This window comes from Arachis ipaensis, chromosome B1 (assembly GCF_059453495.1).
Source record: "Arachis ipaensis isolate K30076 ecotype BB chromosome B1, ASM5945349v1, whole genome shotgun sequence".
Lineage (NCBI taxonomy): Eukaryota > Viridiplantae > Streptophyta > Magnoliopsida > Fabales > Fabaceae > Arachis > Arachis ipaensis.
Genome location: NC_142436.1, coordinates 14698061 through 14725355, shown reverse-complemented (window position 1 = coordinate 14725355; position 27295 = coordinate 14698061). Strand labels below are relative to the sequence as shown.

The 27295-nt window shown below is 32.9% G+C and overlaps 1 protein-coding gene across 1 annotated transcript; it reads left to right on the top strand.

Annotated features, from left to right (window-relative positions):
- Positions 1–13771: 13771 nt before the first annotated feature.
- LOC107625681 (uncharacterized) lies at positions 13772–17227 on the top strand. Its single transcript, XM_088501102.1, has 4 exons — positions 13772–14638; positions 14802–15883; positions 15975–16004; positions 16410–17227. Exons 1-3 carry the CDS (start codon positions 13937–13939, stop codon positions 16000–16002), a joined length of 1812 nt encoding a protein of 603 aa, XP_088357228.1. The 5' UTR covers positions 13772–13936; the 3' UTR covers positions 16003–16004; positions 16410–17227.
- Positions 17228–27295: the final 10068 nt, after the last annotated feature.

Below are 27295 nucleotides of genomic sequence, written 5' to 3'. Positions count from 1 at the left end.
TCATCTCAATTTCTATTTATAACCCACTTGTATTAAAAAGTAATTTTAGATTAATTTTTGTATTATAAACAATAAATAAAAACATAACGTGTCTCTCTCTTTTTCATTAAGAGAAACTAATTTTAGTCCTTATTATGGTTCTACTTAATTAATTAAAATAATTAAAAGAAATATAATTGTATTAGTCCGGTTGTATTTATTTGATGTCTATTTTCAGCGGTTTTTACTACTGTATACAGTAATAATCCGACAGAATTAAGAAAAATTTAGCTCATATCGTGAATAGATATTCTTTTTCACTAACATTTTAAACATAGTCAAATAAAAATTTTACTCAACAATTGATAATCTAGTTATTACTTAATAAGAATATAACATTTTAGTATTTTTTCATAAAAACACAGTTTTAATTTTATTTTTAAATTAAAATAAATATTTTTTTTATTAACCAACTCATTAGTTTATATTCATTATATTATTATATACTACATATTATATGTATTTATCGAAAAATAATATTAATAAATATTATATAATCTTAAAAAAATTATATTGTTATTTACTAAAATATTTAATTTTTTTATTAATACATATTTAATTATATTTATAATAATAATCATGACTAATAAAAAATATACTTAATTTAAATATATGTGAGTCTAAAATTAAAATAATTAATAACAGGAATTACTACACATATTGATACAACATTTTTTTTTATTTTCTTTATTTATTTATTCCACAACAATATATATAATTTAGTATAATTACATTTATTGATCCAATATATATCAAGCAAATCTCAAATGATTAATTTAACGCACGAAAATGACAACTGCTATAATATCATTAAAAAAATTATTCATAATTTTATTCTCCACGTTTTTAAATTATTAAGATATTAAATAATTATTTTAATATTATTATTTATTAAAGTCCAAAAATAATATATTATATTTTTTGTATAATATTAAAATCAACTATTTTAATCATTCATTTTTTTTAATCCCATTTCATTATTTGAGTTTTAGGATAGCGTTATCATCCCTTATTTTTTTTAATGTTTTTAATTAAAAAAAAGACAAACAAATTACAAATTGTAAGATTATCCTATCTTTTATTAAAAATCAAATTAAAAGACAAAAAATATCCCCTTAAACTTATCTAAACATTTCAAAACCTATAAAATTTAACATACAAGTTAACTTAAATTAATTCTACCATTGGACTCGGATAATAAAAGTAATGGGACATGCATCATGTATACCTATTATCAAATATACTGTGTCCACCACATCTATACTACCACATCTACATGTCAACTACTAATCACTTTGGTTAGCCCAGCTTTACCAAACAAAAAAGATTTTACAGCCCCGTCTATTTCACATAAAATATTATTAATTACAATAATTATATTATCCTTAACTGCATTAATTATCATCTTTAAACCATTTGCTAAGTACCCACAATTTACAGTTTTACACAGATACTGTCAACTGAGGGGGCCACAATAACTTTTGTTGGCTTACACAGACACTGTCAACTGAGGGAGCCACGATAATTTTTGTTGGCATCATCTTTGGACACGCGTTTGAGCGACATGCATCGTCAGCGGGTGGGGATGGATCTTCACTCAGCACAGGAGAATTTTCCTTTGTTTTTAAGTAGTTTAGTTTTGGATGTGATCCGTTATTAGTTGGCCTGATTGGGAAAGACTGAAGATGAGGTTGGCGTTATGCATGTAAAAATTTTACAAAACAAGATATTAAATGAATCTTAGTTATAACGGTAGTTATCGAATGGGTTTTCTTAATTTCTCGCTGTTGTTTGGCTTTTCATGTTTTCATCTTTCTTTACTGCTGTGATGCAGCTTGTTGCATCGGCAGATAGTGCTTGGGCGCTAGATGTAACAGACGATTTGCAGCATTTGCTGGTATTCTTTAATCAATGAAATCTTGCTAATATTATTATTCGGGTTAATAGTTAAATTCGTCCTAAAAAATCACTCATGCTTCATCTTTTGAATTAGTTCTCAAATAATTTTTTTAGTCATATTAGTCCCTAAAAGATAAAATGTAAGTCAAATTAGTCCTTCCATCAATTGGACGATGACGTATCATGTTAAGTGCCACGTGTCACAAGTTGATTGGTTGACATGTCAGGTCAGTAACACGTAGGTGACATATCACTTGACATGTAAAAAAAGTTTAATTATTTATAATTAAAATAGTTCCTGAAAGTCCAGACGTAAGTCATTTTTCATTCCTAAAATTTTAAAATTAATCAAATCAGTCCTTATATAATTTTTTTCTTCATAATATTAAATTTGAAATATTTTTTGATACTACTAATTTTAATAGAAATGTAATTGACAAATAAAAAATTAATAATTGTATCTTTTCTTTTTAAATTTTTTTTTAATAAAATTATCTCTCTCATTTAATTCTTCTAAAAATTTCTCTTATTCTTTTCTATTCTAAAACCTTTTTCTTACATTATTACGTTTTGCTGGAATATATATATGCTCAAAATTAAAATGTATGTATTTGTTAACATAAACAAAGTTATATGCTCAAAATAAAAATTTATATATGTTAACCTAAAGTTATACCATTTTTTTCTACTACATTTTTTTCCATACGGTATTACTTACATATAGGATCTAATGGTAGTGATACTTAGAGTCAAAATTCAAGATCTACAGATTTTGCTTCAATTCCAAACTTTACAAAATATTGAAAATTTGTTGCTTAATTATTATTATTATTACTAGCGGCTTCAGCCGCTTTTTTATTATTTTTAAAAGATTAATTTTTATTTTTAAAATTATAAATTTGATAAAATAATTTAAAAATTTAAAATAAATATAAAAATTTATAAATGATTTAAATTTTAGAACATATAGAATTTATAAATTTAAATTAATAAAATATTTAAAAATTTATTATATTATTATTATGTGTAACAAAATCAAGATAAACATTTAAAGTAATTATTTATAAACATTATTTAAGTTTATTTATTTATTTTTTCAACCGTTAGGATTGATACTCAAATCCGAAACCTCTAGGTGAGGATAGGAAGACTATGTCATTTGAGTTATGAAGCAAAGTTAAAACATTATATTTAAAGCATTCTTTATTTTCATGAATAATTTTAAATTTTATATTCAATTATCTTTAATTTTATTATTTTTTTCAAATTATTAATTTATACTTTTATTATATTCCTTCATTGTATCACACACTATTATTTCTCTTACTATTATTCTCTATACACATATCTGTCATTGTTTCAGCACAAATGTTATATTGCTTTGTTCTCCTTTCTCTCTTTTTTTCTCCCACCTTTTCTTTCCCGGAATGTAATTAATTATCACCAAGTACTATTATCACAATTTTCAATCTTATCTATCACTTTGATCTATAACAATCCATTATGTTAACTTTTATGAGTTGTTAAAGTGTTATTAAAAGAATTCATTTTTGTCTCTTTTGAATATCTAGATGTATAAAAGTAATAATTTTTTATTTGACGTGCGTGTTAAGTAATTTTATTGTTCTATTAATAAAAAACTTAAGACATAAAGCATTAAAAATTTTGTTCAAATTATCAAAATTTAATGTTAGTAATCCTAAAAAATAATATAAAAATATATTAATTTAACTAATATAATAAAAATAGTATATTATTGTAAGTTTTTAACTAATAATTATAAATTTAAGGTACAATTTAATATAATACCTTAGAATACAAGGTTGTTATTACTTTTCATATTTGACTGCTATTATATCATGTTTGCTTTATTGTGCACATTAATTAAATCATAATTTATTATTTCATTTTATATGTTTTGAAAAGATGCGATCTTACTATAAGGATGACATTAGTTTTTATAACTAATACAAATCTTTTTACTATTTTATTTGTTATTTAAATATTATCCATAAAAAATAATTACTTAAAGTAAAACACTATATAAAAAAAAGATAGAAAACCTTTGAATTTATCATTTTGGTTTGTTTTTTAATTCTCACTTGATATTACTCAAATTTAATAGGTTGACGGTGTTAATTTTTTTTATTAGTTAAAAAATTTTAACACCCTCTCTCTCTTTCTCTCTCTTAATTTTATTAAATAGTTTTTTTAAGTTAGAATATTTTTAACTTCCTCTATAATAAGTATTTTTTAAATTATTTAATTCATAAAATATCACATCTTTTCATTTTATCTTAAAAATTTTATATTTTTTTATATAAAAGCATTATGGTTTATTATATTATTATATATTATTTTTGTACCATAAAATAAAAGGTAAAATTTTATATTTTTTTTTACTTATTTTAATTTATATCAACATATTTTTTATTATTTATGTAATATTTTTACAATATTTTTTTTAGTTCCAATCAATATGCATTTAAAAAACCATATTTGAATCCTAAGTTATATAATTCAAAGATCATTGCATTTATATTTTCTAAAATTTCAAAAAAATAATTTTTTGTATTATTATGATTAGTTAAATGAAAAAATAATAACAATCACATCATAATTTTAATTAATAAAATAAAATAATTATCAATTTATATTAAATTATTAATTTTAGTTACACTTAAAAATGAATAATACTTTAAAAATAACTAAAAAAATTCAAAAATCTTATGTAAATCAATATATACATAAAATATTATGTGAAGATAAGTAAACATCAGGATAGTCAAATAAGTAATTATGGAAGAATAAAAAAGAGTAAAAAATAATTATAAATTTTAATAGTTGAAATAGTAAAAAGAATGAGAAAAAAATGTGAGATATATATCAATTAAATAATATTATAAATAAAAAATTTAATTTATTATTTTATAATATCATTTTTAAAAAAATACATGTATACATATAATGAATTCTCTATTTATATTTGTTAAAAATTGAGATCGAATTACAAGTCAGTATATCACATAATATATACCGAATATTAATCCATATAAATTAAGACTATTTTATTTCCTTCTCTTCATCGCTTCTAAAGTATACCTTTTTTTCCCTAAAAAATTGCTTCATTCTTAATTTTCTATGTAAATCATATGAATGCAAAAAATATATACTCCATTAACTCTCAATCTTTCTTTAACTGTGTCTTAATCTAGTATAAATAAATATCTTTCATATTATTACAGATTGGTAAAAAAAAAATTATAACCACTTTTCTTATAATTATCATAAAAATGAAAAAATTTTTGGCATATTATGAGTCATTTTTTTCTTGCAATTTCTTAGAGACAAACAAAAAATAAAAGTAATATATAATTAATTTAATAAATAAAAAAAGATACAAAGAGATAAAAAAATTAATAAAAAATAGACAAATACCTAAAAAAATGGGATAAGAAAGAAGACGAAGTGATTAGAAGTTATGCGTAGAATAGAAAAGTAACCGAAATAAAAGAAGTTAATTGATAATTTACTTTTTTGGCTTTTTTTTTTCAAAATAAAAAGATATTTCAGTTGCTCTTTACTAATAGGGTTAAGATGAGGAAGCGAAAATTGGAGACCAAATTTTTCTATTTTCTTTATGTATTGCTATAAATTATTATTATTATTAAAAATAAAAGTAGTTTAATGTTGTAGATTAATTTTAATTATAAATCCCATAATAAAAAATAATAGCGGGTCATTATTACATGTGCTTTATTATTTTTGTTGGTAGATCGTTCTATATGGATGAATAAAAAACTTTGTTCGGGTGGTATCTTTTTTTCTCTATTCTCAATAACTTGTTCGACATCGTTCTTTTAGGAGAGAAAGAAATGTTCTTTACAAATTAGGTTTATATAATGCAGGGACATACCTCCAACTTGTCTCTTATTAGTTATTAGACATTTTGTCTTTTCTAGTCCACATGAAAAAATAAGCACAATATCCACAAATCTAATTAAATTACTAAAATAATAGAAATAACTACAATGGAAATAAATTTCTAACTAGCCACAAAATCCAACTTTAAAAAAAAAATCATGAACTCCTAAAAAAACGTTCTAACTAATTACGCATCTTCTATTTGATTTTTTCTTAATTTGATTCCAACATTATGAAATTTATTTAAACAAATTTGTTCTCCTATAGTTTTAGCAAGACTGCACACTAAAGAAATACAAAATTAAATAAATAATTCCTCTCTTTTTATATACAAATTCACTTAAATACACCACATTATATATACATACATAAAACTAAAATACAATTATACTTATATTTAATTAAAACCCAAATTTCTGGCAAAATTACTACTACTTCTACATCAAAATATCATCAATTATATTTATATTTAATTACTTATTATTTTCATATTTGTATTCAACTTTATTTGTAATATCAAATTGTAATTTACTATAACATTTTTCTTAACTTCATTTACAACTATGTTTAAATTAAAATAATCAAAATTATTCTGGTTAGATACTATCACAACATTACTAAATGTGGCATTTTATACTTGTTCTATTTTTTTTTCAATTATTCATTATAATTTTTAATAATCTTTCTTTTCATTTTGCTTTCATCCACTTTTATTTTCATCCACATCTTTAATCAAACTACTCTTCTTTTCATATAACTTTTTTATTTTTGGTATTATCATTTTACTTCTTTTTATTATATTTTTCTACTAAAATTATCTAACACAATTTATCTATATAATTCTAACAGCATCGTTAATTTTTTGTTTCCGTTATCCAAGTCCTGTATTTTTTTTATTTAAATTTTTTACTTCAAATGTGTATTTTTTATTTATTTATTTATTTTTTAATTTTACTTTCTATTTTTTTAAACTTTCTTTCTTCAACTCAAACCACAAAATAAATTGTAACGTGTTAACGTACTCCGTACTCAAAGAGAATGAGAGAAGGAGAAAGCGGGAGCGAGCGGTTGAGGGTGAAACACGGTGAGAAAGATGGCCATGCCATCGGAAGAGATAAGGGGGAGAGCGTGGGTGGGTATGTATCTGGTGTTAAGGAGGGTTCTTCTCGAGAGGGGTTAGGAAAGCCATCCAAGGTCTCTTTTAGAGATAAAGTCATTGGTGCAGAAAAGTCTAAGGCATTTGCATTAGTAGGGTCTTTATCTGGGGATGGTATCGCGACGGTGACAGGTAAGCAGGGTGATTCTCGTCCACCAAGTGTCAGTTTTACCAAGGAGGCAAAGAGCTGTCTAGCTGAACCTTATAAGGAAGCCATCGTGATCAAGGTGCTGGATAAGTATTATGGCTATACGGCTCTCATGCATAAGCTCCGGATAGTATGACGCATCAAAGGAGGGTTTGATTTGTTGGATGTGGGATTTGGATATTTTTTGGTTAAATTTGATATTGCTGGGGATCGTGAGAAAGTCATTCTTGGTGGCTCGTGGTTGATAGACGGTCACTATGTTGCAGTAAAGCCATGGGATGTGGATTTTAGGCCATGCGAAAAATCTTTTGGATCAACGCTGGTATGGATTCGAGTCTCGGGACTTCCAATTTGGTGCTACCAGGAACAAGCAATGCTGCGAATTGCTTCTGCAATTGGGATTCCGGTGAAAGTAGATTTGGCTACTAAGCTTGCAGAAAGAGGAAAATATGCCCGAGCTTGTGTTCAAATTAATCTTGAGTTGCCTGTAATCAAACATATTATAGTGGAGGGTGTGACTTATGAAGTGGAGTACGAGAGTTTACAATTGATTTGTGCTACTTGTGCACGGTATGGGCATGATAAATCGTTGTGCATGGAGAAGGAGTCCTTGGAAGGAAACATAAATTCCTTTGGTGATGGAAAAAATAATGAAGCCCCAACACTAGTGCCACACAACAATCATGAGATTCAAAAAGAGGTTGAATCAGAAGCTCGTGATTTGGGTGAGAAATTAGGAGTTGTTAAAGGGAAGGATGTGGTTACGGAATCATTGGCTCCTCACGTGCCTGATGGTCTTGTTAATGAGGCATGCATGGATGATGGAGAGGGCTGGCAACAAGTGCTACGTAAGAAAAAATTTACAATGGGCCAGTCATCAGGTTTGAAGGACCAAGATGGAAAGCAGCACAAGTTTGGTTCGAGAAGGGTTCCAAGGCCCAATTTGCATGGTGATGGAGGCAAATCAACTGGCATTAGGATGAGGAAGCAAGAAAAACATGAAATTGCGCCATCTCCATCGCGCAGAACTCCTGCACGTCGTGGAATTTCTCTACGGAAGCGTCCTCGGCCTTCCTCCTTGCAGAACTCGCCAATTGATAAAAATGGTGGCACAACGGAGGAAACCTTAGTAGATAGAAGCATGGCAAGTGCAGTGTCAGGGGGTCCAAAGGTGGCAATTATTGAGGATCAGAGTGTGCCAGTACCGCAGGACAAACCACCTATTGAGGTTGGTAATTCTGTTTAGAGTTTATGTTCTTATTTATTCTGTCCCTATTATTTATGGATAGTTTAAATATGATTGTTTGGAATATTAGGGGTGCTTCTAATAAGTTAGCCCAGGTGCATTGTAAGGAACTTGTTAGGAAATTTAGACCTGTTTTCTTTATTGTGGTTGAAACTCACTCCCCTTTTCAGCATTTAAAATTATTTTGGGAAAGGTTGGGGTATCACTCTGTTGGTATAGTAGAGGTAGAGGGGCATAAGGGAGGTATTTGGTTTCTATCCTCTATGAAGGGTGTTTGTTGTAAGTTCATTGATGCTTTTGATCAGGGTGTTACTGTTGAGGTTCACTTTGATAATTTAATTTGTAGGTGTAGTGGTATTTATGGCAGTCCTCAATTCAATAAAAGGGTTCTCCTTTGGGATTATCTTGTTACACAATCCATGGTTTTTCAAGGACCTTGGATTGTTCTTGGTGATTTTAATGAAGTCAAATTTTCTCATGAATCTAAGGGCTGTCAATTTTCTCATCAAAGAGCAGACATGTTTGCTACTTCATTAGGGGATAGTGGTTTGTTTGATCTGAAGACTATCGGGAGGCAGTTTTCTTGGTACAGGAGGGTGAAAAATTATGTTGACGTGGCAAAAAAGCTTGATCGAGTCTGTATAAATAGTAGTTGGTTATCTATCTTTCCAGAGGCTTATGCAGAAGTTTTAAATAGGCTTCAGTCTGATCATTGCCCTATTCTGGTGCGTTGTAAAGGTCGTCCTCAGCCTAAAGGAAATCGACCTTTCCGATTTGTTGCTGCTTGGGCTACTCATCCTGGGTATAAAGATATTGTGAACCAGTCATGGTGGTCTGGTAATAGAGGAATTCATGGCAAGCTTTCAGAAGTACAGAAGAATTCACTAGAGTTTAACTCGAAGGTATTTGGTAACATTTTTGTTAAGAAATGTGAATTAGAGCAGCAGATTAATTATTTACAAAAGCGTTTGGAAGTGGTGGATAGTATTTATTTGCGTCAGAAAGAGCAACAGTTGCTTGATGATTATAATAATACTCTAGTGCAAGAAGAGCTCCTATGGTTCCAAACGTCCAGAGAGCAGTGGGTAAGGTTCGGGGATAGGAATACAAGATTCTTTCATATTCAAACTCTTGCGCGAAGGAAGCATAATAAGATTCATGGCCTTTTTCTCAAGGATGGAGTGTGGGAAACTGATCCAGAGGTTCTGAGTCAAGAAGCAGAGTCTTTCTATAAAAGCTTATTCTGTCATTTGGATGATGTTGATTTGGGTTGCCTTGGTGATGTGCCTCTTCCTTCTCTGAATGAGGAAGCTTGCAATAATCTTACAGCACCAGTTACTATGGAGGAAGTCAAAACAGCTGTTTTTCACATGAACTCTTTTAAAGCTCCAGGTCCGGATGGGTTTCAAGCTTTCTTCTTCAAAGAATATTGGGAGATCATTGGTCTTGATGTTTGGAAGATGGTTAAGCAGGCATTCTCCGGTGTTACTCTTGATCCGAGAATGTTGGAGACTTTACTGGTTCTCATTCCAAAGGTTGAATCACCGGTATCTATGAAAGATTTCAGGCCGATTAGTCTCTGCAATGTAGTTTACAAGATCATCACGAAAGTCCTTGTTAATAGGCTTCGTCCTCATCTTGCGGAGATTGTTGGCCCGCTTCAAGGAGGATTTATTCCGGGACGAGGAACTCCTGACAACATCATTATTGCTCAAGAAGTCCTCCACATTATGAAGAAGACTAAATCAAAGAAAGGCACACTGGCCTTTAAGATTGATCTGGAGAAAGCTTATGACAGAGTTGACTGGAGGTTTTTAGCTCATACCCTTAAGAGCTTTGGTTTTCCTATTCCTACACTTAATTTGATTATGAATTGTGTCACTGCTTCTTCCTTATCTATTCTTTGGAATGGGAGTCGTCTGAATGGCTTTACTCCTAGCCGAGGTCTTAGACAAGGAGACCCTATGTCACCCTATCTTTTTGTGTTGTGTATGGAGCGACTGGCATGCTTTATTAGTCATCAGGTTGATTTGGGCTTGTGGGAGCCGGTTGCTATTTCTAGAGGGGGACCAAGAATATCCCATTTAATGTTTGCGGATGACTTGCTTCTATTCTGTAAAGCTACAAAGAGACAAGTGCAAAATGTGATGTTGGTTTTAGAAACTTTTTGCAAAGCATCTGGGATGAAGATTAATGTGGAGAAGTCTAAAGCGCTTTGCTCCAAGAATGTCTCTGCAACAAGAAAAGAGGTTTTCACTGGGGTATCCTCTATCAGATTTGTCCAGGATTTGGGCAAGTATCTTGGAGTTACCCTTAGCCATTCTAGGGTGACTCGTTCAGCTTTCAATGGTGTCCTGGATAAGATTCGGAGTAGGCTAGCAAGCTGGAAAGTGAGTTTAGTCAATCGGGCTGGTAGACTCTGCTTGGTTAATTCTGTTGCCGCTGCTATTCCCACGTACCAGATGCATGTCTCTATTTTTCCCAAAGGAATCATTAGTAAATTGGAGTCTATGATGAGGAATTTTCTTTGGAAAGGACAAGTTGATGGAAGATGATTGAATCTTGTTAGTTGGAAGGTACTAGTTACTCCAAAAAAATATGGAGGTTTGGGGATTAGAGATCCTTATTGTGTAAATATTGCTCTTCTTGGGAAGCTAGTTTGGACTTTTTTCCAGCAGCCAAACAAGCTATGGGTCCAATTATTGGATGCCAAATACCGATCATCTCTATATGACTGTTTTAGTTATCCTAAGAACAAGGACTCTCCCATTTGGAGGTGTCTTTGCAAGGCTTGGAAAGTGTTGAAGGATGGGTTTGCTTGGTGTATTGGAGATTTGAACCAGAATTTTTGGTTTTCTAGCTGGAGGAGAGAAGGACAGTTATCTAATGAGATGGATTATGTCCATATTCAGATTCGAATCTCCGGATACAGGATATTTGGTTGGTTGGTAGGTGGCATTTGGATACTCTTTATTCTCCTTTATCTCAAAATCTGAAAGATAATATTCTCTCTTACAATCCAGATGAACAAGCAGGTCCGGAAGTGGGTTGGTATTGGAGTGAGTCTGCTGCCAAAGTCTATGACTCACGCAATGGTTACTTGTGGTTGTGTAAGCAGCTGTTTGGTTGGGAGGAGAGGGAGAATTGGCTTTGGCTTTGGCGTCAGCTTGTTCCGGAAAAGCATAAGTTTTTGGCTTGGTTGTGTCTTAAGGAGGCTCTTCCTACTGCAAGTTTTCGCTTTAGAAGAGGGATGTCGTCATCAGATAGGTGTCCAAGATGTCTTTCTAGCCAGGAATCAGTTATACATTGTATTCGGGATTGTCCAAAAGCTCAGCTTGTCTGGCAAAGGTTGGATATTCCTTGTCATCCTTTGGATTTGAAGAACTGGTTCTTGTATCATAGCAGAGAGCACCCGTTCAAGTTCTTTTCGGGACTTTGGTGGATATGGCGAGCAAGGAATAACGACATCTTTAATCCCCATGAAACTTGGCCTCCGGAAAAAGTCATTTGTCTGGCATTAACTTCAGAAAAGGAGTTTAGAAATATTTTTGAATTACAACGTATGTCCCTTCCCTCTATTCTAAATGGTTTTTGGAATCCCCCATCCATTGGTACTTTTAAGATTAATTGTGATGCTAGTTATTTTGGTTCGGGTGATAGTGTTGGTTTTGCTTGTGTTATTAGAGATTGTAATGGGAGCTGGCAAAGGGGGTGTTTGGGAATGATTGAGAGTAATAGTATTCTTCAAGGAGAATTGTTTGCTATTTGGAGAGGATATCTCTTAGCTTGGGATGTGGGTCAACGAGATGTTATTTGTGAGACGGATTGTGTGGAAGCATTTAATCTTGTTACTCAAGATGGTTTTGGGTTTATTGATCCAATGGTGCTCAAAATAAGAGATATCATGCATTGGAATTGGTGTGTTGACTTTCGTTTGATTATGAGAGATGCAAACACGGTGGCAGATACTATGGCAAAGATGGCGATGAAGTTACAACTTTCGCATGTGGAGCTTCTTTCACCTTGGGAGGAGTTTAAGAGTAGTCTTAAACGGGACTGTCCCTCTATTTAAGCAGTTCCTTGTTTTGTTTCTTTTGTTTTTCTTTGTTTAATTTATTTCAGTCACAAAAAAAAACCACAAAATAAATTTTCTTTTGGGACTAACTTACATGAGCTTAATCCACTTACCAATACTATAATATATGGACTTATGGCCGTAATTATTACATTTTTAATTACCGTTAACCCATTTAACTTCCAATAGAAAACTATGACACTCTATCACGTGCTACTTGTTGTACACGTTTTACATATCACTGTAACAGAACAGAAGTTATTTTTAGGGCTGTGAAACAGTCCATTTAAGTCCGGGCCGTTAAGCCTGTGAGTTAAATGGGCTAGACCATTTAAGTTCGCTTCATTTGAGGGCCATAATTTTTTCGCCTGAGCCATTTATGGTCAGCTTGATGGATTAAATGAACCAGCTCGTTTATCTTTTTATTTTATTTTTTGAAAAATATTTTGATAAAAAATATCACTTTTAGAAAAAAAACCTTTAAAAAATAATATTTGTTTAGTTGATGGATCGAAACGAAAAAATATCCTCTAAAAGTGCTATTTTTTATTTTGAAAAAATGCAAAAAAAAAAAAATAAATAAACAGATCACCCATTTAACCTGTTTAACCCGTCATTTTTTTCAGATTAACCTGAAATTTAAACAGGTTTAACTTTAAAAATAAAACTCACCTATTTAAATAGGTAAACAAATTGGCCCAATAAATTTATCCCATTTTAACGGTCCTACTTAATATGCCTTTATATATATTCAAAGCCAATTATATATATATACCAATTATATATATATATATATATATATATATATATATATATATATATATATATATATATAAATAAATGGTTGAGAATTGATCTTAATATTCTTAAGAATAAATTAAAAATATGTTTTATCATTATGTATATTTTAAGAATAAATTCTTAATTTTTAAAATAATGTTGACTAATTACTACAGTATTTAAAAGTTATTATTTAATTATTTAAAAAATTAAATAATTAATTTTAAATTTAAAAATATGAAAATTAAAAATATTTAAAATTATTATAAAAAATAAATTAGACATCAAATAAAAGATATTATAAAATTAATTTCTTAAAATATTCTTAATATAAATAAAAGAAGAATTTTTTGATAATTAATATAATAATTAAATGATAATTTAAAATTTTTGGATAATTTTATCAACGAAAATCTATTATTTATGACTATAAAATTAGTTTTTTTTAATAAATTTATCAATATTTTAAATATTTTTTAATAAAAATGGTAGTTTAATCTAAAAATGTTATAATGAAGAGGAGGGGGTCTGGTGTCATACTTATTCTTTTCTCTCATTCCACCGCCTCTGTTTTGCCATCAACGAACACACACCGACTCTCTTCAGCAACTGGGGAAAAAAAGAGGAGGGGGGGTGGAAAGTGGAAACCCTCTGAAGCAGAAAAGAAATATGGCAATACTTTCGTTGTTGTCGTCGTTAGAAGCAGATATTTCTGTACCCTTGCTCTTGTCCACCGTGACCGTGGTCTCGGCCACTGCCACAACCGTGTTATTAATCTGTAAGCCTCGCCTCATGCGCCTCTACTCCCACAAAAAGAACCTCATAAGACTCCATCATGAACAACCTAAAAGCAATCCAACTGGCAAGATTCTATTTGTTTCCCAAATCGGAACCTCAAAAGCCCTAGCTTCGTGCCTCTGCGATTTGTTCGAGTCGTTCGGCGTCGTTACGGAGCTCGTAGATGCCAGGGATTACGTGCCCGAAGCCCTACCCAAGGAGAACCTTGTCGTCCTCGTTGCTTCAACTTCGGAAGTTTGGAACCAATTTCTCGGACAAGATTTCATCTCCACTGACAACCGTTCTCTCGGAGCACAGATGTTCGCCGGTCGGATCGTCAATTACGCGAAGGGCTATAAGTTTGGATCGTTAGTTGTGAATGCTTACGGTTTCAGTGCGTTTGTCGCCGGCAAAGGGGCTTCTGGAGATGACACGAATTTGATGGCTAAGGCTGCCAATCATATTAGGGATTTGGGGGACACTGCTGAATTGAACGCGGATTTTGACAGCTGGTGGGGAAGTGTTGTTGGGGTTTTGCAAGGTGCTGTTTCGGGAGGTGCTGCTGATGCCATGTGCGGGGAATATGATCCTGAGGTCGGTTTCTGCATCCTCTTATCCTTATAAACTTAACTGGATAAGTATGACGTTTCAATTTATCATCAACACACTGCAAAGCTTTCTATTTAATAGTTAATTGCTGTAAACTTATGGTGATTTGATTCTGTCGTAGATAATATGATTGTTTCCCTAATTCCAGGATGTTGGTTCTTCTGATCCAAAGCTATCCATGACGCAGCGCTTATACCTGTTTGTGGAAAATATAAATCTTGAAAGAGATCATGTTGGGAAATCAGCCATCATGCGCAGGATGTTAACTATAACTGAGGCCAACTTTATTAAGAATGGCACTGTTGATCTTGAAGATGGAGGTCATGTAACTGCCAAATGGCCTCTTAGAGATGGTCTATTGGTCGATTGTCCATTACCATATATGCAAGGAGTTTGTTCTGTCCGTCACAGCTTCTTCTTTGCTGGTGGTGGTGACCTGAATATTATTGACCCAGAATTGTGTTTGAATTGGGATGATCATTACCCCTCAAGGATGTGGTGCCTCAAGTATGAGGGTTCTAATTGGAGTTGGAAGTTTTGTGGAAGCATGTTCTGCCGCCGAGATAGACCCTTAGTAGTCCCCTATGATGGCAAATTGTACATCTTTGGGGGTACTGGAAGTGCAAATTGCTGGGTTGATATTTACAGCCTAAAATCAGGTCTATGGGAAACAAGGGAAGTGCCCGAAAGTGCTCTCTTGTCATATTGCATGAACCCTGACTCTTACTTTCTGTGGGAGGACAGCACCAAGCCTCACAAGAAGACCCACATTGTATTGTATTCTTGTGGTGATAAACATCAAGGGCTCATGTCATATGACGTCAAGGCTAACAATTGGGAATACCTTGATTGGAATTTTCCGCCAGTTCCTGAATCTTGTCCAAGGAAACTTGTTCGTTTGGGATGCAGTCATTATCTTCTGATTGTTGACTTCGCTCCAATGTGGCATATTTATGATTTATCTAAGATGAATGTTGTGGCAACGGTGGGGGTGGATGGTTTGGACAAGACCGCAGAAGTAACGTATATTTTTTGTTGCCACAACACTAGCGATGAAAGTTTGATTTATATGTTCATGGAACCTGGAAATGTTTTCGAGGGAGAGCCATCTACTAACTCTGGTTCTGGGGTTGTTTCTTATGCCAGAGTCAAGCTCCAACTCAAAACTTTTTCTGCCAAGATTGAATCCAAGGGTAATCTTAACCTTGGTGATTATGTAAATCTTTATATGTGAGTATGCCCCTCTTTCTCTCTTTAAACTTCTTGACCGTGTTCATTGAGCTTTGATATTTACTTCTTTATCTCTGTGGACACTGGACAGGTTTGCTGTTGGAGATGAAGACCAATAATTGTAAGAAATTCTTTGTTTAAGACATTGAAATTAAAGAAGAATATTTGCACAGTATCCTAAAATTGAAAACTCCCAAATCCTGAAAGAAAAATTACACCTTGAATGGCCATTATTTTTTAATATTTTAACTAATGAATATACTCACCATAAAATTGTCAGAATCTAGCAACAAATAAATGTATATTCAACAAAATTAATGCTATCCAATTTTATTGAAAATGTGCTTAAATTTAATGATAGGTCTGCTCATCTTCGCTTAATGGTTTTACTGATCTGTATATTTTTGCACTTGGTTCCAATATTCCATTATGTTTGAGGGTGCTTCTTGTTGGTGGCACTCATGCTCCTGAAGAAGGAAGGAATGCAAATTAATTTGTTAATTGCTATTGTACTCTTGATTTTCAGGTTTCAATCTTGATCTCCAAACTATTAATGATGATGGGCAGTTAGAAAGCGACCAAGATTAATTGTGTTAAAGTAATTACAGTGACTGTCCTTTTGCAAATTGATAAATCAGAGAAGAAAACAATGAAAAAACACCCAATAACACATAACAAGATGGAAAACCTTGAACTTTTTCAACACCACTCACCCGGTATCTTGAACATGCATGGAATAATCTATCTGGGTTTTCTGTTATCCCAGATTTTTTTTATCACAGCCTTCAACCCGCAGAAACATGATTCCTCATGAGTCTTCCTCCTCATTCGCATTGAAGCGTTGGAACCATTGCTGTCGTGTGACGGAAACGACACACCACCACTACGACCTCCATTTCCCGTCTCCATCCTCTCGGCAACACAACAATTCCAAGTTCTACCCAACTATATGGCCATATGATTGTTGACCGTGACTTATTTATCATCAAATTTAGGATTAGGGTTCATCATCCAAGGGATTAATTTGAATTGTTTTCACATACTTATCTTGTCAGCAACAATAGCGTACACGTAGGCGTCGTCCACGTGGGTAGTTAACGAAACACGTCACCCAATGTTAGCCACATCAGCGAAGGAGATGACGGAAGGACGAACGTGGTCATGTCCGTCATCTTTCAAGGACGATTTTGATTAACTTTATCTTTCAGGGATGAATATGGAGATCGAGGTATCTTTTAGAGACGATTTTGACTATTAACTCATAAAATAACATAACAAATTTTGGACTCTTGGTCGATGATTATAATTCGGTGATAGTATTTTCTTAATGTTACGAATTTTCTTTATCTTCTTAGAGGTTGGTTTTGGTTTTCTCTTTTTTGTGATTTCTCATTTTTGTTTGCCTGGGACTGCTGGTTGTTTCTTCTAAGATTTTTTTATCTTGGTCTTTCGAAGAATTTTGCTTTTGCCAGCGTGAAAAGGATCGTCCGTGTTTTTGCTGTTTAGACGTGCTTTCCCTTTTTTCACAATTTTCTTCGAGGTTGGTTTTCATTTTCTCTTTTTCGTGAACTCTCATTTCTGTTTACCTGGGACTGCTGGTTGTTTTTATTGAGGTTTTACCTCCACTATCATTGTCCTTTTTCCGTTTTGTTGAAAAAGGTTTGCCTTTTGACTTTCTTGCGAGTTTGGTGCTTGAAACGTTTAAGGAAGTTTAATGATGAAAGATCCTACAAGACTTCTCTTTATTATTGTGGCTGTTACCTTTTTGTTTATGTATTGTATTGCCCCTAATGATGTTGCTTTAATGCAGCGATGGTGCATAAGAGAGGCACTATTTGGCTGCACTGTAGAAAATTTTTTGGAAAGAGCAGCTTTCTTTTGGTTTGGTTGATTTACTCGACCTGCTGTGTACGAGGTTCGACCTCTTATAGTAACGATTTTTTTTTCTTTTCCATTTGTAGGTGTAGTCTTTATGTCTCGTAGACTTGTACTATTCTTACGAGTATGTCAACCAAAGTCCCCCCTAGTCTTCGAGTTTAAGTAGACACCACTGTCCTTTCTTGTGTTCCTGTGACTGATAGGGAGTATTGTGAGAAATTTTATAGGCATCATAGCATATATGAGAATAAGGAGGATGAGAGGAACTATGAATTAGAAGCCCCCTTGTAAGAACCGAGAATTAATTAATCATTTAATTAAAATAAAATAAAAATATGATTTAGGTGCCTGGATTAGGTTCGAAATTTAGAGATATTAATTAGAAAATATAAAGATAAAATTTGGATTCAGTGAATTTTTTCGAGCGGGAGAGTACTTTTCAGCTGAAAGATACGTAAAAACGCGTATCGATTTAATTGGACTGGCACTGTGAGTAAGAAAACAAATTTAATTATGAGTAAATAAATTTAGGAAATTAAATTATTAATTTGAAAGATAAAAATAGATTAGAGTTGCAAATCGGGCACTAATTCTAAAGGTTCTGTCTAAAGTTAGGTCAAACGGACAAAAAACACTAACGAGTTGAATCGGGCCTAAGTTGGGCCAAATCCAACTTATAAACACACATTAAATGAGCATTTCAGCTCATTCACTCACCAAAGAGGGTGAGGGCACACTGAAATTAGAAGGAGGGGGGGGGGGAGGAGAGAGCTCCATGTCACTATTCATTTTCTCCTTCAAAACTCTATAACTTTTGATCCGGAACTCCGATTGATGAGCCATTTGCGGCCACACAAATTTCTCGTCAGACTCTTCATTTCTAGCTAAACAAAGTTGATAAGAACTCAAATCTCACACTCCAATTTTTTGCCCTATGTAATTCTGTGATTTTGGGTTTTGATTTTGAGAAAATTGTGATTTTGGTTGTTTATGTGTGATCTAGTTGCGGATTATTGTTGAATTTTATCCCAATTCACAATGGGTAAGGTAAGAAAGCTTTATACCTTTGTCATTTGTGTATTTGGAAATTCTAGGTATTGATCTTTATGAATTAATTGTGTATAGCTTGATAATTGTGATATTGGGAGCAAGTGGAATTTAGTTGGTGGCCTGATTGAGCTTGGTTGTGGTCAATTGGTGATTTTTGTACATATTGGGAATGGGCCAAAGTATAGTTTCAGTTTTCTTTATGTAATATGTAATATTTCGTGACACTTAGGATAGTGGCTTTAAGATAAGATTGAATGATGTGGTTGTATGATTAATTGCATGTAAATGTTATGGTTGATGATGATTTTGATGAAGGTTAAAGAAGTTGTATACAGTGGAATATGAATATTGATTATTATGATGATTGTGATAATTGGACAAATTATGATGTTAATAATGGGTAATTATTGATATGTTGATGATTGATGATGTTGCTATTGATAGATGATGAGAAATTAGAGAATTTATGATGATAAATTGATGATTGAGGTAAAAGATTGATTGAGCATGGCTCATGTGGTTGTGAAATGTTGAATGTTGTTTTGTGCATGTGAATTGATGTGGTGAGTGAGAGTTGTAGTTGTAAAATGTTAGTTGTTGTTATGTGTATGTGAATTGATGTGGTGAATGGGACTTTATGATGGGAATTATGAAATTAAATGCATAAGATAGTTTTGGTATGTGAGTGGAATGGTTTAAAAGTGAGAATTGTTATATTGAGGTTTGGTTTAGTCCAAAAAAAAATTGAGTTTTGCAAAATTCTACATAAACAGATTTTCTGGCAGCAACTTTGAAAGTTTTTTGAGAATGATCTAACCATCACAATTCAATGGGATTAGTTTTTATTGACTCTTTGTGATGTGTAATCAATCTTACAAAATTTGGTTAACTTTTAACGGTTAGATTAGGAGATATGAGTTTTTGAAGTTTGTTTCTTCAATGCTGATTTTCTGCTACTGCATAATCAAACTAGCAACTTTCCAAGCTTATATCTCCCAATCCTGAGTACATTTTTGAGTGGAACCAAAATGAAATTGAAACTGAACCTATTTTCTTGTTTATATAAAAATTTTAGATTTTAATAAATTTTGTAGAAGTTGTGCTTGTTTTAAAAATAGAGCTCTTAGTTGTGTTGACAGCAAAACTAGTTTTTGAAAGCAAACTTGTAATTAGTATAACTCTTTCCAGAAAAATGATTTTTTTTATGGGACTTGATGTGATTTAAAACTCTATAAGTCCAATTTATTTCTGGAAAATTTCAGATTCATCAAGTGAAAATATGATTTTTGGTGAATTTTCTAAGAACAGGATACGTGCTTTCTTAGTGCAGAAATTTTCAAACCTGAAACCCTTGTTTTGCTGAAAAATGGTTTTCTTCACTTTTTCAAGGATTCTCTAGCTTTCTAAATTTCTTTAATTAATGTTTAAGATTTATATCTAGTAATTAGATCCTAAGACTATTAGAGGTGAGTTAGTAAATTAAATTGATGAATTTCTGTTATAAGTTTAGAAGACGGTGATTAGGTGGTACACGAAATTGACTCCGCAATATTCGCACAGATAGACCGGCAAGTGCACCGCGTCGTCCAAGTAATACCTCAGGTGAGTGATGGTTGATCCCACGGAGATTGTTGGTTTGAACAAGTTGTGGCTAGCTTGTAGATCTTAGTCAGATGGATAGAAAAGATGATTGTTGTTGTAGAAAACACATAAAATAGAATTAAATAAATAAAACGTTACTAGATAGATGCGAAAGCAGTGATGAGAGAGTGGTTGAGGCTTCGAAGATGCTTCTTCCTTCTGGATCAACTTTTCTCACTGTCTACTCCAACTTCTGATGATTCATTCCATGGTAGGCTGTAGATGACTAACGCCAGGTCAGTGGTCATTAGCCTCCTCTGCTTCAGATCAAATGCCGGGTCAGCGGTCATCCAATCTGAACGGGGGTGAAGCTCCTGCAGTCCATTTCCTTGGTGATCCTACTCAAAACACCACAGACAAGGTCGGATCTTCTGGATCAGGGAATGCTGCTTCTTGGTTTTAGCCTATACCACACAGGTCCTAATCGCCCCGCACCTCGGCTGCATAGATGTCTCCAAGTACCCAACAAAGTCGTGGATTAGTCGTCTAAGAGATGTATAATCAAGCTTGTGGTTCAATACTATCCCGTCATGGACTTGCAAGAACCCATGTAGAATAAGGATGATTGTCTCCAGTCATCCCATTCATAAGGTTGAAGAACGAAGATACATATTAGAATAGAATCAAGACATGATTGAAATAGAACAATGATATTATTAATCCATAAAGGTTAGCAGAGCTCCTAACCTTAACTTAGGAGGTTAGTGACTCATAGCTTACAAAAAGTAATGTAAATGAAAATATGGCATAAGGTAGAAGATCCTAAACATGGTTGATCTTCTCCTATATATACTAATCTAATAACTAGGAAGTACAAAAATATGATAGAATGGTTTTGTAGTGCAAAAATTCACTTCTGGGGCCCACTTGGTGAGTGTTTGGGCTAAGCTAAGGGTGTCTCCACGTCCTAGGGTCCTTCTTGGGCGTTGAACGCCAGGTTTGGACTCCCTTTTAGGCGTTGGACGCCAGCTGCTCCCTTTTGGGCGTCCAATGCCAGGAATGGGTGAAGAGCTGGCGTTGAACGCCAGCTTTGAGCCTTCATTTCCAGAGCAAAGTATGGACTATTATATATTGCAGGAAAGCCCTGGATGTTAGCTTTCTAATGCCGTTGAGAGCGCGCCATTTGGATATCTGTAGCTCCAAAATTTTTCTTCGAGTGCACGGAGGTCAGATCTTGACAGCATCTGCAGTCCTTTCTCTATCTCTGACTCTGACTTTTCCAAACCTCTCCAATTTCAGCCAACATTTACTTGAAATCATCATAAAATGCACAAGCTTAAAGTAGAATCCAAAAATGTGAATTTTGCACTAAAACCTATGAAAATATAATAAAACTTAAACAAAACATAATGAAAACTATATGAAAATGATGCCAAAAAGCATATAAAATATTCGCTCATCATAACACCAAACTTAAAATATTGCTTGTCCCCAGGCAATAAAAAAAAGGATACAATAAATCTCAGAGTTTTTAATGAGGCTCCCCGGGTGGACGCAAGGGTTGTGATTTCGCCCCACTTGCCCTGGGTTATGATGAGTGATGTATAAAATGTGCAATTATGTGATGTATAGGTGATGATATGGTCATAATGAATGATTATGGAATGTTATGAATGAATATTAAATGACTATCTGAGATACGAGTTTCCCTGTGTGAAAGCAGTGGCTAGCCACCACGTGCTCAAGGTTGAGACTCGATACTCTACTGACCCTATGTAGTAAGTATGGCTGGATACTGTGAAAGTTCTGGATGAGCTCGCCCCCGTGGATAAACACCAGTGTGAGTGTTGTATGATTATGATTATGTTTATGATTGAGAATTACTTGAGTTAGGGATGCACGACAGAGGGACGGCCCAATGGTTAGCTACCAGGACTTGTCGGGTTGGCTTTATAACTGACAAATGAGACTCATCAGCCACTAGGACAGGCATGCATCATATGCATCTATATGTCTTGTTTGGATTGCCTAAGTGATTGCATAACTAAATGCTACTTGATTATCTGCTATATTTGAATCCTATTTATGATTTTTCTGTTTGTAATAATTGTGTTTGTTGCATTTGGTTCTGCTATATTTTTGTTTTTATTTTATTTATTAATTATTTTTTAAAATTAAGTTAATTAATTTAAAAAGATTTAAAATTTAAATGTTATATTTTCAAAAATAAAAGAGAGAGAAGAAGAAGAAGTTTTCAAAAATTAAGAGAGAAGAGAGTTAGTTAGGAAGTTTTGAAAAAGAAGAGAGAGAAGATAAGATATTAATTAAAAAAAAATTTGAATTTAAAATAAAAAAAGAAATAAGATCAGAAAAGATTTGAAATTAAAATTTGAAATTAGAAAAAAGATAAGATAAGAAACTAAAAAGATTTGAAAAAGATTGAATTTTAAAATTTGTTGTTAGAAAAGATAAGATAAGAAATTATAAAGATTTGAAAAAGATAAGATTTTGAAATTTGATTTTGAAAAAGATTTGATTTTTAAAATTTGAAATTTGAAAAAGATAAGATAAGATTTTTAAATTTTGAAAAAGATAAGAAAAAGATAAGATTTTAAAAAAGATGAGATTTTTAATTTTGAAAAGATTTGATTTTTGAATTTTGAAACTAAGATATGATAAGATAAAAATTTAAAATTGAAATCTGAATTTTTAATTAAAAATTTTGAAAGATAAGATAATGAAGCTGAATGAGATATGGATTTCAATTCAACATTTTCAATTCCTAGTATAGTTTCGATTTCTAAAATCAAATTTGGTTGTAGTTCAGATTCTTCATGTATTTCCATTCCTAGGACTAATGTTGTTGACCAATCTTGCGTCGATGTATCCCAAGCTTGCTTTGTAAGTAATTCGATTCCTGATTCGGTTGATAATAAAGTTTGTTTTCTTCATATGATTCAGTTGATCTTTCTTTCGATTGTATTTATGATCTGAAATCTTTGGGTTTTGAAAAAACTACAGTTAATGATGATCATATCAAAAAGGGTTTTGAATCTCAAGATCCACTTGAAGAAATTAATTTAGGATCTGATTGAGATTTCGGACCTACTTATATTTGCAAACACATTAACAAGCAATTTCGAGCAAATTTGATTAGTCTCTTGATTGAGTACAAAGATTGTTTTGCTTAGGATTATGATGAAATGCCTGGTCTCTTTTGTTCTTTAGTGGAACATCGATTGGCATTGAAGCCATTCTCGTGACTAGTAAAACAAGCACCTCAACGTTTTGCTCTTGAAATCAATCTCAAAATTAAAGAGATTAAAAGATCCACGTGCTATAAGGTCTCTGGGTGTTTGGACGCTGGGCTCTGCTCTTTGGGCGCAGCTAGCGTTGGACGCCAGTTTTGGGCTTTCTAATCCGAAGCAAAATACAGACTATTATATATTGCTGGAAAGCTCTGGAAGTCAAATTTCCATAGCCGTTAAGAGCGCTCCATTTGGACTTCTGTTGCTCTAGAAAAGCTCTTTCGAATACAAGGAGGTCAGATCCGGACAGCATCTGCAGTGCTTTCTCTGTCTCTGAATCAGACTTCTGCTCCAACTCCTCAATTTCAGCCAGAAAAAAATCTGAAATTGTACAAAATACAAAAACTCATAGTAGGATCTAAAAATGTGAATTTAACACTAAAACCTATAAAAACTTAATAAAAACTAAATAAAACATACTAAAAACTATATACAAATGATGTCAAAAAGCATATAAAATTTTGGAAACATATATCGACGATGTGATGATAAAGTCGAATCTGATGGACCAACATCTCGATTATTTAAGCCAAGCAATTAAAACGATGCGACAGAAAGGTTTAAAGATGAATCCTTTGAAATGTGCATTTGGGGTTTCGGCAGAAAATATTTTAGGATTCGTGGTACAAAAGAAAAGAATTGCTATTGATTAGAATAAAGCTAAAGTAATTTTAGAGTTGCCATGCCCTATGTCGAAAAAAGAAGTTCAATCGTTTCTAGGAAAAGCTAACTTCTTACGACTAGGGATGACAATGGGGCAGGGTGGGGGTGGGGGAAACCTTCTCGCTCTCCGTTCTCGCCCCCTAGATTTGCTCTTTGTCCTCGCCCCAATCCCCACTGTAGGGGAATATTATCCCCCATCCCTATTTTCTGTGGGGTCCTATTCCCAATCTTCCTGTATTGATCATTTATATGAAAGTTCTAATGAAAAATAAAAAAAATATTATTACAACATACAAAGACACAGTCATGCAGTGTTGAAAAGGGGAAACAACGCCGCGATCAGAGACAATAAGGCAACGAGGGGGTGACGACACGATGAGCACTGAGTAGGAGTGGCTAGGTATAAGGTTCTGACGCTATGGGAGATTGGGATTTGTGAGTTTTGGCCTTCTGGGGTGACTGGGGAGTGGGACGACGCAGTGTTAAGTGTTATGGAGAGAAGGGAAGACACTTTTGAAATTAGGGTTAGATTTTTCAATATATATATGGTATGTAAAATGACTAAAAAATTTATATTAGAAATAAATTATTAAGGGTATTTAAGTAAATTTAATAATTCGAAGGATTAGCGGAGACGGGACGGGAATCCCCGCTTGGGTCCCCACGTCTGCCTCGGAGAAATGTTGGCCCCATTCCCATCCATGCGGAGAAAATTTCCCGTCTTCGGGTCCCCATTTAGCGGAAGTCCCACAGGGATCCCCATGCTCCAGGGAGTTTTGCCATCCTTGCTTACAATGATTTATTTCTAAATTGTCTGGTTGAACCCATGTTCTCTCACCTTTAGTCAATCTTAAAGATGAGTCCTAATATGTGTGGATGAATGAACATCAAAAACCATTTCATTTGGTCAAGAATTACTTGTCGAAAGTACCAGTAATGGCAATAGTCCGTCCTTTCGAGCCTTTGAAATTGTACGTTGCAGCTTTGACAAATACAATTGGGTGTATGTTGGCTCAAGATGATAAAGAGGGATGAGAAAGAGCAATTTATTATCTAAGTCGAGTGTTGTCTGATATTAAGACAAGATAATCTCCTATTGAGAAGTTATGCCTTTCTCTTTATTATGCGTGTACAAAGTTAAAGTGTTACATGGTTGCGAAAACCATAAAAGTAATTGCACAAACTGATTTGGTAAAATATATGTTATCTTATCCAATATTAAGAGGTCGATTAGAAAAATGGATGCTTGCCTTGACGGAGTTTGATTTACAATATGTCCCAGCCAAGGCTGTTAAAGGTCAAGTCATTGCAAATTTTCTGGTTGATCGACCGAATAATCTCAATGACCGGGGGCAAATATCGTTCATATCGTAGTCAAACCCTGGAAGTTATATTTTGATGGGTCGAAACACAAAGATGGTGCTTGTGTCGGCATTTTAATCATATCCCCAAAGGGGATTCCATCGGAATTTTTGTTTGAATTAAAGTATCCATGTTTGAATAATATAGCTAAATATGAGGCTTTGATATTAGGATTGGAAATTTTAATCGACAAGGGGACATCGGATGTCCAAATTTTAGGAGACTCTCAATTGGTTTTAAAACAGTTGTCGAAAGAATTCAAGTGTAATAATGAAAAATTACAAAAATATTTGTCGACAGCATGGGAGTTATTAGTATCTTTTCAAAAAGTATCATTGGTTCATATTCCAAGAATTTGAAATGAGTTGCTAATGAGCTGGCTTAAATTGCGTTGAAGTATAAGGTCCTTCCTGAAACTTTAGGAAAGTTGGTAGAAATCCAACAATTCTTGTGCCTATCGAAGAAAGGAAAATCTTGGTCATCGACGAGTGGGATGATGATGATTGGAGAAAACCAATTGCAGAATATTCAAAGGGTCCTAATATTCAAGTTGATTGAAAGATCAAATTAAAATCAATGAATTTTGTGGTGATAGGTGATGAATTGTATAAAAAACGCATTAAAGGAAGTCTTATGAGGTGTTTGAGTTAGTCTGAAAAAATAATTGCTCTAGTCCATAAGTGTATACGGTGCTCATCAAGCTGATGAGAGAATGAAATGGGTACTTCGACGTGATCGAGTGTATTAACCGTCAATGGTCAAAGATTGCATTAAGTATGCTAGAGCATGTCAAGGATGTCAGAAGCATGGTATAATACAACAAATTCTTGCTTCTGAATTACATTCAATTATAAAACCTTGGTCATTTAGAGGTTGGACTTTGGATTTAATTGGAATGATTCATCCTCCATCGTCTAAAAATCACAAGTTTATCTTAGTGGTGATTGATTATTTTATAAAATGGGTTGAGGCTTTTTCTTTAATAGATGTTGGCCAAAATGAAATTATCGATTTCATAGAGGAACATATAATCCATCGATTTGGATTTTCTCATACTTTAAGTACTGATCAAGGTATTATGTTTACTGGACAATGTATTAAGAATTTTGCAGCATCGAGGAGTATAATTATGGTAACTTCGACCCATATTATGCGCAAGCAAATGGTCAAGTTGAGACTGCAAATAAAATTTTAATTAATTTGATTAAGAAGCAAATTGGTCAAAGACCTCGTACTTGGCATGAAACATTAAGTCAAGTGTTATAGGCTTATCGAAATTCACCAAGAGATTCAATAAATACATCTCCTTATAAATTAGTTTATGGCCATGTTGTAATTTTACCTTTAGAAATCAATCTTAATACCATAAAGGTTACGAGACAAGATGAATTGCTAGTTAAAGATTACTAGAATGCAATGTTTGATGAATTAAATAACTTAGATAATGAGAACATTTTAGCACTCGATAATCTTATTCATCAAAAAGAGAATATAGCTCGTATCTATAATCGACGAGTACAAGAAAAAGTTTTTGGCATCGGTGAATTAGTGTTAAAAGTTATTTTGCTAA